Source organism: Aspergillus costaricaensis (assembly GCF_003184835.1).
Source record: "Aspergillus costaricaensis CBS 115574 unplaced genomic scaffold BO79scaffold_16, whole genome shotgun sequence".
NCBI classification, from domain to species: Eukaryota; Fungi; Ascomycota; class Eurotiomycetes; order Eurotiales; family Aspergillaceae; genus Aspergillus; species Aspergillus costaricensis.
The window spans coordinates 583648-598155 of NW_020291816.1; the positions used below are offsets into that span (position 1 = coordinate 583648).

At 36.2% G+C, this 14508-nt stretch overlaps 2 protein-coding genes across 2 annotated transcripts; both read right to left on the bottom strand.

The window, feature by feature from the left end:
- Positions 1-88: 88 nt before the first annotated feature.
- On the bottom strand, positions 89-3046 carry BO79DRAFT_266036 (oligopeptide transporter; the record flags this gene model as incomplete). Its single annotated transcript, XM_025686933.1, has 10 exons — positions 89-347; positions 404-979; positions 1033-1215; positions 1285-1611; positions 1667-1764; positions 1830-1988; positions 2053-2255; positions 2305-2579; positions 2636-2934; positions 3001-3046. 10 exons carry the CDS (start codon positions 3044-3046, stop codon positions 285-287), a joined length of 2229 nt encoding a protein of 742 aa, XP_025539497.1. The 3' UTR covers positions 89-284.
- A 1648-nt stretch (positions 3047-4694) lies between these two features.
- Positions 4695-8367, bottom strand: BO79DRAFT_287674 (uncharacterized protein; the record flags this gene model as incomplete). Its single annotated transcript, XM_025688613.1, has 5 exons — positions 4695-4815; positions 4884-5510; positions 7143-7684; positions 7763-7996; positions 8052-8367. The coding sequence occupies 5 exons, from the start codon at positions 8365-8367 to the stop codon at positions 4786-4788; spliced, it is 1749 nt and encodes a 582-aa protein (XP_025539498.1). The 3' UTR covers positions 4695-4785.
- Between the last annotated feature and the right edge of the window lie 6141 nt (positions 8368-14508).

Sequence of the window (14508 nt, forward strand, 5' to 3'; positions counted from 1 at the left end):
TACGCGAGGGAGTTACTCCCGACTCTTCAACATCCTGTAGGCGCGTCTGTAGAACTTCTACTAGTATATAGGGATATACAGTTTGGTAAATTCTCAGATGACAGTTCGCAATCTTGCAAGATGTGAAACGAACAGAAAACCGTGGAGCCAGGAAGTCAGAGCATCCAGTGCTGGTAACCACCCTGCGTTCCTGAGCTCCGCAACTGCTATGAATCTCGGAACTACCGGACATCACGTTCCACCAAGTTGTTGTCAATCGGGGAACAACGGTCAACAAAGCATGCTTATGGAATCTTCGCGCCCGGCTGAAGCGACAGATACGGGCATCCCAACCAGTCACAAGTGTTCTGTCGAAGCCGTCAATAATCTTTCTCTCGTGGGATGAGACTGAGAGAGGCGGTACCTTGTAGACATCTGTTCCCCACCATGCCACACGATCCGACACGCTTGGATAATACACCGCAAAGAAGATCACCACGCCAGCTAAAGACACGGACGTCTCTAGCGAACTACTGAGGATAAAGTTATAGCGGCGCCACCAGCCGTTATAGCGCTTGCGCACAAAATATCCGAAGATCAACCCGACAACAGCCCAGCTTCCGTAATTCATGCCACTGGCGGGCGGCATGTAGTTCAGGCCACCAAGGAGTAAAGGAACACTGACACTCTTCCAGAAGGATCCCGGGTACCATCGCTTTAGCAGATACACGAAAACTGGTAGTATAGCCCCTATGATCGACAGGTAGAATAGGTGTCTATAACCAGACTCTGGTGAGAAAAAGCGCCGCGGGCCGATCGCGCCCCAGATAACACTAGTATTGAAATTAGTCCGCGAGTAAGGACACGAGAACCCATTTATCGCCTCGGTTGTGCAGATGCCTTTAATGTGTCCGAGGGCCCAGTTCACGACAGCGACTTGACCTAGTGTGCCGATGATGATCCCGACGCTCTGAGCTACAAAGACCTCGTGTGGAGAAATCTTAAGACGTTAGCATCTTGCCCTGTGCAGCTGGATTGGGATAGACGGCCTACACCATAGTAGAGAGAGAGCTTCATATCCTGGGAGAATGATAGACCATCTAAAATGGTGGTGTACCCCAGGCCAACAAACCAGACATTGGCAAGCACCTTCCCCTCCCAGAGGAGACCTCCTATGATCCGACATAATGACTCGACGCCGACCTTGATATTGGCGTTTGCATAGATCAGTGTTACCTAGCGGGGATTAACACGCGCCTCCCATTATCCGCGATTTGGCACTTGGGATATCCCCACTTCACTTACCGGGAAATAAAATACTGCACCAATAGCAAAGGCGCAGAGGACTCCGTACCACCGTAACTGAATGCGCCAATACTCCACCGAAAAAACTGCTAGGAACAGTCCAAGAAATAACGAGATGATATACCACAAGACCGGCACGTCACTCGTACTCCTGGTCACCCTGTCAGTGCGCCCACTTCTGCTGAAGATCCGGTGCAGATTGCGCAGCCCCTTGAAGGGCAAGGAGACAGAATCCCAATGTTCCAAAATAACCCAGACTATCAGCGAAGCCAAGGTCGCAATGGCCAAACCGAATGTACTCATCGCGTATGTGATAGGCATGAATACCTTGAACGAGGTGAGCGTTGCCGATTAATGCAACTTCTCAGGGTGGAATGCCTACCGGTGAGTAGTCCTCATATTTTGAAACGTCCAACGTGAAGTTAGTATTGTCGCTGAGTATTCTACTCACGTTGTATGTCGCAGCCGTGTTGTCGAAAACTTGACAACATTATTATCCTTCCAACGGAAGCAGCGACTGCGTTATTCGATGGGGTATGACTTACTTGAAGTGCTCTGGAAGGGAAGATATGCGGTGTTCCAAACATTTTTATAGTATAATGCCGTAGAAACGGCGTAAATCCACACAACAAGCGCCACGGCAACATTGACAATGGCCCACAATGGGACCACTAACGGTGATCCAATGTAGGCCACCTGACTCCCTAAATAAACCCACCACCGCATCAGTTTTGCTCTCGGCACGTAGAGTATTTTCAAACCACCCACAATCAAAGGTCAGAGGCAAGAGGCCCATGCCACTGGACACTCCAAAGACTTGATTCACTACCGGGCTATGCGGTCGAACCCAGCAAGGAAAGTTGAAATAACTCAATGCAGGAAAGAGAAAATCTGGCAGCCAATACCAGACGAACGAAGCAGTGAACATTATACAAAAGAATGAAAAAGCCGAAAGCCTCCCATGTGATTTCCTTGTGAACTTGTCAGTAAGGTGCAGCGTCAGGGTGATTGGCTCCATACCCTCCCTCTGAGGTAGAGGTCACGCGGCCATGGAGAGTCGAAATCAACGCCGTTGAACTGAGAAGTCCAGGCCAGATGAGGTGACGAGGCTCCACGAGTACCTGTCGAGTGAGACCGGCGAAGGCAAAGCCTATCAAAAACAGCGACAATATCATTAGTACTTCGTACGCCCATCCTGAATCCAAGCCAAAGAAGTGTTTCTGTTCCACGATGAGGTCCGCTGTCATCCGGGTAAAAAATGTGATGTTCACCATAACGTATATCAAGACGTGTTCCTACACCGGCGACGTTAGTGAGAATCCAACCTCCGCCACAGAGGTATAGATCTTACCTTTGTATTGAACGGATGGGGGTTTAACGAGAAATGCGTCCCATAAATCGTTATAGAGTAGTTAGGGACACAGATATCCCAAAGCCGCCCAGCAGGAAACGCTAACAACAGGGCGGTTGGCTTATCAATACTGATGGATGGGTTTCGAAGGGTGAAAAGGGTGTTCAATCCACAACCTATCAGCGAGAAGATAACACTGATTACCCACATCCTCACAGTAAGAGAAGTCTGGGTTTTACTGTCATCTTCTCTTTCAATCTGAGCCGCCTGTAGCAGCTCTTCAGTTGATTTTTTGTCCTCTGGAGAAAGTCGTTAGGAACTCTTGTTGTCTCGACAGGACGCCAACCTGTAGCAGGCACACTGACCAGTATCTCCGGCCTGTGAGTCGGCCAAATTATCCACGACTTTCATTCTGGATAGACTTGTTCAAGTTTTGAGGAACGGGGAAGGCTCTTAGCTCCAGAACTTTCCAAATTATCAGATCATCAGATAAGAAGGTGGACGAAGGATCCGGCAATTTATAGGTGACAAGATTTTGAGCAGAGCGCTAGTTCCCTCAAACGACGACGAATCATTGGTCCTCCCTCATTAAACCAGACAAATTCTCCTGGCCATGTAGCTATGTGGGTCATCTTATGGGCTCGCCGGTGAGTCCCATGTACGAATCTACGTTACTGAAACGATGACTATCAGCTATTGAATCTCAGCGGGAACACCCAAACGTATTTTGCGTATGGTGCGGGCTATCTACAAGAGCCATTGTTTCCGGAGGATGTCACCTTATAGTGAAACTTAAGACTGTGAAAGTAGTTTGTTCGAGTGTTGACGGCATGTATAATGCATCCTCGCTGAACAGGTATAGAAAAATACCATATTTCGCTTCGACACGTCTGTACGTTTGGAGCAGCGGATAATGTCCGTTGTCTCAGTTGATCCACAGCACCGGTGTCACCAAAGTACAGTTTTCGTTTTTCAGACAGGTACAAAGGTGGCATGTACTCTTGTGATACCCCTCTCATAAAGAGTGATATATTCGCAGTTAACGGCCAGCAAGAACTTGGTACTATGTGAGCGCTTAGACCTCATGCGGTGCCGGAGATACAACCCCTGTGAAATGAGGATAGCATCCGCACAAAGCACGACCCATAGAGGTTTACGTACATCCCTGCAACTGCAGAACACGTCGGCAGTAATGCAGGACAACCTAGCGACCCACCGTCGATTTGGTAGAACTTAGTATGTTCCAAATCATCTCCGATGGCACAAATGGTAACTCCGATACCTTTACGCAGGTCGGAAGCGGCCTAGTCCGGATCGGAGAAGAGAATGGGACCCACGAACGCCAAAAGCCGATGCAATGCGGTCAACCGGTCCGTTCTCTGATAGAGCCGAAGTACCCTAGTATTGGATGCCATACAAGAGCACTTGAGTCTCGGCGATATCATCTCGTCTCTGCTTGAGGGCATGCCACTTTTTGACGATCTCCAAAATTGGGTTCCAACACGGAAATCTATACGCTTCTGGGATTCGCCCTATGGAGCCGAATGAGAGCATCTAGAAACACTAGAAGCACCTCGGGGGTCTGAGAAAGGGGGAAGAGACAAGAAAAAAGGTGGAAGAATAAGGCTATGAACTATGGAATAACGTAACCCACGGTTAAGCGGCCCACACGGTTAGGCGGCCCGGCTGGTAATACTATACAAAATGAAAAGACCCTTTTTAAACACAAGATATCTCAACCATTATAAGACTAGAAGACTCAATATTGTATGAATAGATTTTAAATTATATAAATAACTATCTTATATTTCTTAAAAATCTATATAAATATAAATAGTATCTTATCATATTACAAAATCTGTAATTTATCTGTAATTTTGGATACATTGATATATTTCATACAAAAAATTCTTAAAAATCTAGAGAAATTATATATTATTCATTCTGCTGTATATTGCTCATATATAAAATTAGAACTGATTAGATTCAGTATTAATTGAGATATAGAAGATTTAAATAAAAAAAAATAAATAAAAACATCTTCTATATGGGATAACCAGTGTGGGCCGCTTAACCGTGGGTTACGTTATGTTTGCGACAGGTACCACCCATATACCATAGACATTCCCATAAACGCTGATCCCGCAAATCTAAAGTATTTTGGTGGTCAGAACTGCATCCTATGTACAGAAAGCAAGAGAGTATCAGCATAAGAGTGCACAGTGCATCAAAATCTTGGTTAACTCACCAGTTCACCGTTGGGAAGTATGTAATCCAGCTTGCGTGACTCATACCTGCGCCCTTGGCCATCATCAACCCATCTTACATATTCCTTGGCCAGATAACTTTCAACATTATCAGCTACCACAAACGCCCCTGACTCTACCAGCCTTAGCTCCTCCGCCAGCTTGAGATCGCTGAGATACAATCTCTCCGCATGGTCCATAAAAAGTATGTCAACCTTCTTGTATCCTGCTTCTGAAAGTCTCACCAGAGACTCGGAACTAGGCCCAACAAGAATCCGAACAAAGTCCCCTAAGCCAGCAAGCTGAACTAGTTCCTTCGCTATACTCGCATATTGCGTATTACTCTCCAGGCTAAGGTACTGTGTACCACCGGCACGCCGCACCTCATTCCCGAATAGTATTGCAGAATAGCCAATATACCCGCCGAGCTCGGCCATGATTTGAGGTTCGCATTCGTGGATCAAGTCAACGATAGGTTTGCTCCTCTCTGTGCCGATGGTCATCATACAATAGTTATGCTCTGCCGCCCAGCGGTCGATTTCACTAAGGATGGCCGTGGGTCTGTTTCGTAGTTTGTCAAGTTCTGGATGGTTGAGCAGATGAGTTAGGAGTCCCCTTTCACGGCCATCCTGAGGATAGATTAGAGAAATGGGTCCATAATAAGCCGGCAAGTTGGGACAAAGAGGGGAGAGAGAAATCGCGAGGTGAAATCACAAGTAGAACGATACTCACTCCGTGCCATATGGTCTGAACTCCAGAGACCCCTTTTCCCAGGTGCCCTTCCATCTTTGTCTCTAGTCTGGGCGAGCGTGGTAGAGAAAAACCTTTATTGATCTCTTGAACGACAATTACACCCGTGAGCTTCGAAAATCTTGGCTGGTCTGAGAGCTGGGACAAGGAGTCTAAATAAATAGCATCCTTTACCCCTCACCACATAATGACCGCATACAATGTCGTCACATCGAAGGTGCTGTAGTCAATGATATCGCGTGATCGGAATTTGCATGTTGATATACCCGGCGTTCGGAGTTCTGAACTCATTGCCGATGATGGATTACCCATGGTCCTGTGTGGCGGCGCAAACAAGTCCGCAAGTTACGGAGCGACTTCCGTCGGAGATGTAACCCAAACCCGATACTAGTCCCGAACGATGACTTTAGAGATCATACACTATCAGCATAGGCCGACTTGGATAAGATGACCACTTCCAGCCACCAGCTATAGTATAGATATGCACTATTAGTTGCTCGGTCCCAGCAATCACGTTATAGGGACCGACTGGATAAATTGTGAAGTTGAAACCCGCATATAGGGAAGCAGCTGTCGATACAAGAAATCAATGTCTTGGAACAAAGACTTATATGGTGGGCAGAAAATAGCCACATTGGTTATTATCGGGTAGTATTTCTGTGATTGGAAGAGTTGGCGGAAATAGCGAGATTTGGCCCATTATTACTCGTATTAGACAGCCATGTTCGGCTGTGGAGTGAGCCTTATACAAATTAGATAGTACTTCTTAGCACGTCTCGGTCTCGTGCTTCCCGTTGAGGGAAAGACGAGTTAGTATAGCTCCAGTGAGTTCCCACCACCGGGAGCCCAACCCGGAGTTTCCCATCCCAGACAATACTAGTCCCAAATCACCACTACCTCCCCCTCCCTCCCGCGGACGCGGATTACGCCATAGTGTGCCACGCTCATGAAGACTGCAGAGAGAATATATATAATATTACTACTTTCGAGCAAACGCAAATCACGAACGAAAAGCCCAATAGATGGTATCTGACCTCACCACTCGATAGGTCGTCCGAAGGCGAGTTCTTGTATCCTTGCAATACAGTGTGTAGTCACATATCAATACTTCGGTCCATCATCATTGAGTCTTCGAAAGAAAAGATTATACAGGGTTTCCGTACCGTCGCCATCGCTGAACAAGCAGCCCGAGATGAACGGCGATGGACTTGGCAGGATAGGTAAAGAACAGAACTCAAGGGAAAACAACCATGCTGTACCAGAGATACTCAAACGTGCGCGTGATGCAGGAGCTCAGACTTTTGCTGCAATGGCGTTCCATGACAGATTTCACATCTCACCCCTGTATCCGGCCAAGGGGGGTTTACATGTTTCCGTAGAAAGTGCCTTGTGAGCGAACCGGGCGTTGTATGCTGTAAGAGGCGGTCTCTTAGTGGGAGGTCTGGATTCCCTAAGCAGAGAAAGCAGATCCGGGGTCGTTGCTTTGGAGAAGTGACCCGCACAGATTTTACCGCTTGGCGTAGGGCTAACTCAGTCTCGTCGTCCGCGCAGATTCGTCGCCGCTTAACAGAAGCGTGGGATTCGTCACAGTCGGGTGCAGGTCGCCATCCTGGTCCTGACGGTCGTCGTGTAGGACGGCCCTCTTCTACGCCGCAGAAAGCAGTCACAGCATTGATTGCGTTGATCAGGCGCCGCTGCTCCGCTTCCAGAGTGGCGCCAAGCATGGTAAGTATAGCGTCAATCATTAGCATTTGCTGCCCCGGCATAGATCTCCTCTGCTCTAGGGCGTCCATCACTTTGGTATTGACGAGCTTCCCCGCCAGCTGCCGTTCTAGGTCAATCACGGGTTGCTCGTTTCTATACCGTTTTAGATTCTCCCTGATTTGTCGGTTTCGCTGTCGTTGCTTCTCATTTCTCACTTCACGAACAGATTTGTTGTATTTTCGCTTGGCTTCTAGCACCCGGTCCTGCAAGACTTCTATCTTCTCTTGTGATTGGTGAGAGCGATAAGTTGAAGCTTCGTCGCTAAGCTGATCAAACGAAGCTCGCAAGGCTAGCGTAGCACATGCTTATTCAGTCTCTCGATTCTTCCACTTTTCTTTTCGCTCTACAACAACCTGCTGCCGTTTACGAATTTCCGGGAGCTGATTGAGGGACTTCGATTCATCGGCTGAAAGCCAATAGGGCCGGTCCGGGTCTATCGATGCGCTTAACGAGCACGCGAACCGCACCAGCGGGGTCTGAGAACCTGTCTTGCGGATGATCCCTTGGACGTCGACATCGACATCTACCTCATAATGGCGGATGAATGTGCGGATGTCGGCATGCTGTAAAATGACATTTTGTAGCGCGTCGGTGACTTCGCCTATTCACCGTGCTAACACCCTCAGTGGCAAAAAGATTCTAATAATACGCATCACTGCTATTAAAAGCTTTAGCTCCAGCATACCGAAGAATATACGGCTTTGTTACAGCGTCAAAGCCAGTAATCTGGCCAGCGCGGCACATCCGGGATCGGAGCGTTGAGGCCAGCAACTTTATCTCCAAGGCGATTCGAAAACCGGTTGTCTCCCGAATTGTTTGGCAGAACACGTACTTGTCGAGGAGTTCGTCTTTTAGTTTCAGCTCCTGCTGCCTTAAACCCTCCAGCACAGTAAGGCTGTAGAGCTTTTCTGGGCTATCTAGCACTGGTCCTGTCGTACTGATTGACTTGAAGCCTTTGATATGGAAAAGCATACCAAGAAGAAAAACGGTGCGGACTAAGAGCCAAAGTAGGGTCGAAAATAATCTCGGGAATCTTAAACTCGTTCCTGTCCAATAAAGGTATCAGTCACTAGATTTAGAAATTCTAATATTGGATACGTACGGTGCCTTCTTTCCGAGAAATTTCTTTGTAAACTCCGGTCTTAGAAAAACAATTAGTACTGGCCATCCACTCTCCGGATCTCGGATAAGAGTTAATGTGATATCGCAGTAGCGAAGCTCAAGAAGCGCCTCTGGACAACTTGCAGTAATGACAGCAAGTTGGCAAAAGACAAAAAGTTGAATACATTACCACCCACACTCAAATATCATCTCAGTAGTGGTCAAGAGAACCCGTGCAAACTCAGCAACATCTTCAATATACATATTCTTCTTCGGTCGCCGCGTGAGTTCTAAGCCTTTCTGCTCCGCTACAATAGCAATAACCTGTAGCCAAAGATTAGACTTCTATATAAAAACAGAGCAGAGAGATTTTATGAGCTTACATCCTACACCTTTACCTGGATCTCCTTACTTAATCCCACCACAGCCTACTGCTTCAGAACCAGATACTACCACTTCCAGAAGAACTCTAGCAAGCTTTTATATCTGATCCCCAGGCAATGTCATCCTTGCTTACCGCGTCGAACATCACAACACCACAGGAAGAATCCATAGAGAAAACAAACAGTCTTCTCTGAATCCGAGATCCACTGCCACTGCTGGCTTGAGTCCCAACCAATATATTAACAGTACCTACCAAGGCATGTATCAATTAGCTTCTCAGATACAGTAGCTCAAGGAGATTTATTACCTATCCCAGTAGACGCGAGTCTCGTCTATTGTGTTCTGTGTAGTATCACTATACCACTTCTACCGGACCCGAGAAACATCTAGATTCCTCTGCTTCAGCCAGATAATGTTCCAGGACTAGCTGGCCTTCATCATAGAAGAATTCATCATCCTGTTCATCATCATCATCATCATCATCATCATCATCAAACCCATCGCTATTTAGTTCCAGGTCGCTGCTGGAGTCATTATCAGACTCATCATCCAAGAAAATTTCGCTACCAGCGGAGCTGATATCACTCTCACCCAGACCCTCACTCCCGTAAGGTACGGCAGTGGAGGCACCAGGACATATTATTAACAAAGCAACTAAAAAAATAAATAAATAAATAAAAAAGAAATAAAAAAAAATAAATAAATAAAAATTAGAAAGTTCAGAAAAACAAATAGATTAGGAATGTTGACGTGCGCGAAAACAGCAGATATAGAAGACAAGAAGCAGTAAAACAACAATACATGGCAGCGTCTGGAGAAAGAATAGGGATCAGTCAGCCTGGTATATCATAATTAAGTATAACGTAATCAACGGTCGGACGGGCCACACGGTCAGGCGGGCCACCTGGTAATACTATATAAAAGATATCTTTTTAAACACAATATATCTCTACCACCCAGGTCTAGAAGAATTAGACTTTTTCTATATAGATTTAAAATAGTATAAAGAATATCTATATACCTTTTAAAAATTAATATAAATCTATTTAAAGACTTATCATGTTACAATATCTGTATTTTATATGTATTATATAAGAATCTGTTTTTATTATAAAGGTAAAAATTTTAAAAATCTGAAAAAATCAATGGAATACTTATTCTTATATATATAATCTATCTACAAAGTTAAAGCTTCATAGAAGTAGTAGTGGTTGATTGTCAAGGTGCGGGCTGGCAGGGGTGGTAGGAAGGTAGCTTGAACAGGAAACAGAAACAGACAGGAGACTGGCTGGCTAGCTATAATTAAACTATATATAAAAAAATAGATAAGATATAACTTAAAGTTATAAACAGAATTTAAAAAATTAATAAATTTTATATCTTTTTCAATTATATGCCCGGGCAGCCAGTCCAGATAATATTTTATAATTAATATTATAATAATATTTCTTTTTTTCTTAAATTAAGCTTCTGTGAAAAAAAGATCCAGACTTATTTAAATAATAGTAATAAAAATTCTTAATAATTTAATAAATATTTTTTAGATATTCAGCAGACTTTATAATAAAATTAATATATTTTATTTATTTAATAAGATAAAGCAGCCAAAATTAATCTTATCTATAATAATTCTAGAGAAAATTTAATATATTTTTAATTTTTTATTTTTCAAGATTATTAATTTTAATATAAAAAAAGAGAGACTGGTACTAGTCTAATAATAAATTATTATTAATAAAAATAAATAAATTTATATAAAATACTAGATAAATTTTTATACTGGATAGAAGTATTAAGCAGTAAATATATAAATTAATAATTTATTTAATTAGATATAAGTCTAGAATATTTTAGTTAAATTTTTTATTAAATTATAAAATTTTAATAAATTAAATATTTAGCTAGATCTCCTAGTCTTTTTAAAATTTTAAATTAAAATAATATCTTTTATTTATTTATTTTATATATTTAGTTTAGACTATAATTATCTCAGCTTATATAAACTTAGTAATTATTTATATTTTAATAATAAATTATTCTATATTTTTAATAATAAATCAGTTCAGTACAGGTATAGATTTAAATTTTATATAAAAATAAAAACTATAGTTAATAAAAAATAAAATAATCTTAATTATATTAGAATAAATAATATTTAAAATAAATTTAATTAAAAATAATTAGCTGGACCAGTTATCCTGTAGATAATTTATATAAATATAAAAATATTATTTAAATATAATATTTATTTACTTTATCTATTTATTAATTTTTAAATAATAAATTATTAATAATTTACTTCTGATATTTAAGTACTGGATTAAATATTTTTAAAAATTAATAATAAATTAAAGACTTCTGTCAGAGATAATAGAATAAGATAATTTATATAATTTCTATATATATTAAATATATATAAAAGCTACAATAACAGTATTAACTATAATATTATAAAAGATTAGATACTTTATTTTAATTAAATAATTAATAATTATTAATATTATATTATAATTTTTATTCTCTAGTAGATAAATAATAAAATCTATAAATATATTTTATTAAATATATTTTAAAATTAATAAAAGTTTTAGAATACTTTACTTAATCTTTTATAAGAAAATTATTCTTTAATAAATATAATAGTTTCTTATTTATTATTCTATATAATAATATTAGTTTAGCCAGTAGTATTCTCAGATTAAGAATTTATAAATATAAGATTTTCTAGAATATCTTAAAAAGAACTTATTATAAATTAAATAAATTAAATTAATTTTCAGATCAGTATAATCAGGAATTTATAAATAATTCTTATAATATAACAGACTTCTTTTTCTTTTATAAAAAGCTAAAAAAATATCTGGATATTAATTCTTATCTATTATTAATATTTTTAAAATATTTAATATTTATTTATTTTTCTTATATATATCTTGCAGGGTAATCTAGATTTTAAAAAATAATTATAAATTTTATTTATTTTTAAAAATAATCTGGATTAATTATCAGATTACTAGAATTAAGATAAATTTATAAAAGTTTTTTATAAAATTTTTTTAAGTAATTAATAAATTAGATTCCTGTAATTATTCAGATTTATTATTAATAAAATAAATAAAATCTAAGAAGATTCTATAAAAGTCTTTTATAAAATCTTTATATATAAATAATAAATTAAGATTTTTTTTTATAAAATAAGCAAAGTCTAGATTCTCTTATTTAAATATAATTTAATTTTAATATAATAGTTATTTATCTCTCTCTTTAAAAAGATCTTTTAATTTTTTAATTAAATTATTAAATTTAGTTCCATAATATCTAGAATAGTAAATAATATAAAAATTAAAATAAAATAAAAATTTTAATTATTAGGCCTGGCGGCAGTTCAGAAGCTTAATAAATATAAAATATTTTAGATTATAATAATCTATAATAACTTAAATTAAAAATAGAATTTTTTTAAATTTTAAATACCATTTTTCAAAGCAGTAGATAATTATAAGAAGTTTTTTATTATAAATTTTATAATTATATTTTATTAAAATATATTTTTTAAAAAAGAAGGTAACAGGGTGCAGCAGACTATTATTATTATATTAAAATAAAATTTTAATAGAAATATAATTAGAGATATTAATTTTAAATATTATTTTATAAATTTAATTAAAAAGCTGGAGTACAGAAGTATCTATAAAAATTTTTTATAAATAATTAAAAATATTTTAATAAAGTATATTTTATTAAAAAAAAATATTTTTTTTAATAAGATATACAAGCAGGGTAGTCAACTTAAAAAAATCTTAAATAAAATAATAATAAAAATTATTAAAATTTAAAAAAATTTATATATTAATAATACAGATTAAAACAGGCTAATTAATAATAGTTTTAATTTTTTTAAAATTTATATAAAATTTATTATAGTTTATAATAAGGCCCAGGAACTTGGTTTCAAAAATAATAAATTTATATTTAAATAATTTAATAAATAAGCCGGCTGTATAGAGTTTTTAGAAAATTTTTTTAATATAATTTAAATACTTATTTTTAATTCAGCTATAAATAAAAATATTATTTAAATAAATTATATAAAATATATTTAGATAATCTTATAAAATATTATTAATATAATACTAGAAAATAGCAAGAACTCTTAATAATTTAAATAATATAATTAATAACTTATAAAGATTAAATTTTATATAAAATATTATCAGGTATTTCTGGTCTTTAGTAATCTAAATATTATTAAAAATACTGATAATATTAATCTTAATAAAATACTATATTTTTTTTAAATTATTTAAGATCTTCTTGACCAGCAGCAACGGGTAATAATTCTTAATTAAAATAATATTTAAAATATAATAATTTATATAAAATCTTAGGCTTTTATTTAATTTTTTAATAAATAGAACTAGGAAGACTGCTGAAAAAGAATTAAAATAAATAAATTTTTTTTATAAATTTTTAACTAGTTATTTATAAAGAATTATTAATTTTTTTTAAAATATTTTATATAAAAATTTAAATAGCAGGATCTTTCTCTTCTTTAAAATAATAATATAATTATAAATATAATAAAACAGAAGCTTCTCTATCTTTTAAAAAAAAATATATTAATAAATTTCTGGAATTTTTTAAGTAATTTAAGCTTTTTTTAGTCAGGAACAGTATAAAGTACTATATTAAATTAGATTATAATAATTATATAAACAGGATAATTTTGGTGGGTATATATAATATATATATTTAAAAAAATAAATTAGATATCTTTATTTCTTAAAGATTTAGATAAATATATATTTATTAATTAGATATAGGCCAGGATATTATAGAAAATATAAATCTTAATTAATTAAATTAGAATATTATAATACTTCTAGTAATAAGAACTAGTAAATTAAAAAATATAATTAATAAAATTTATATAAGAATTATAAAGTTTTAACTAGAATAAATTAATTATAATTAAAAAATATACTAGCTAGATAACTAAAAAAAATATTTTTTTTAATATAATTATATATCTTCAGGATGGTTTAGATATAATAAATAATTATTTTAATCTTATTTTTATAATTATTAAATTCTATGATAGATTTAAAATATTTTAAAAAATATAATAATAATTATTAAATCTTAATTTAATTTTTATTTATAATACAAAATATGGTATAATTAGTATTAAATATAATATAAATAAAAATCTATTTCTCTTCAGGGTTCAGTATAATAAAAGTTATTATTAAATTAATTTTTTAAAATTTTTTTTTAATTAAAAGTCTTCTAGTAGCAGTTTCAAATAAAATATAAATTTATATTAAAAATATAGTCTAGTAATAACTTAAGCCAGATAAACTTTTTTTAATTATTTATTTAAATCTAGAAAGTATAGATATTCTAGATATAATATTCTGATAAATTAAAATATTAAAAAAATTAGAAAATAGACTAGAACCGGAGCTATAAGTAAGAAGTAATAATAAAATAATAAATATATTTTTAATAATAAGATTAAGTATATAGAATAACCAGTATATTAAATATAAATATTAAGCTTAGAATAATCTTAGATTAAATATTAATTAAAACTACAGTAAAAATATTTTTTTTTAAATAAATTTA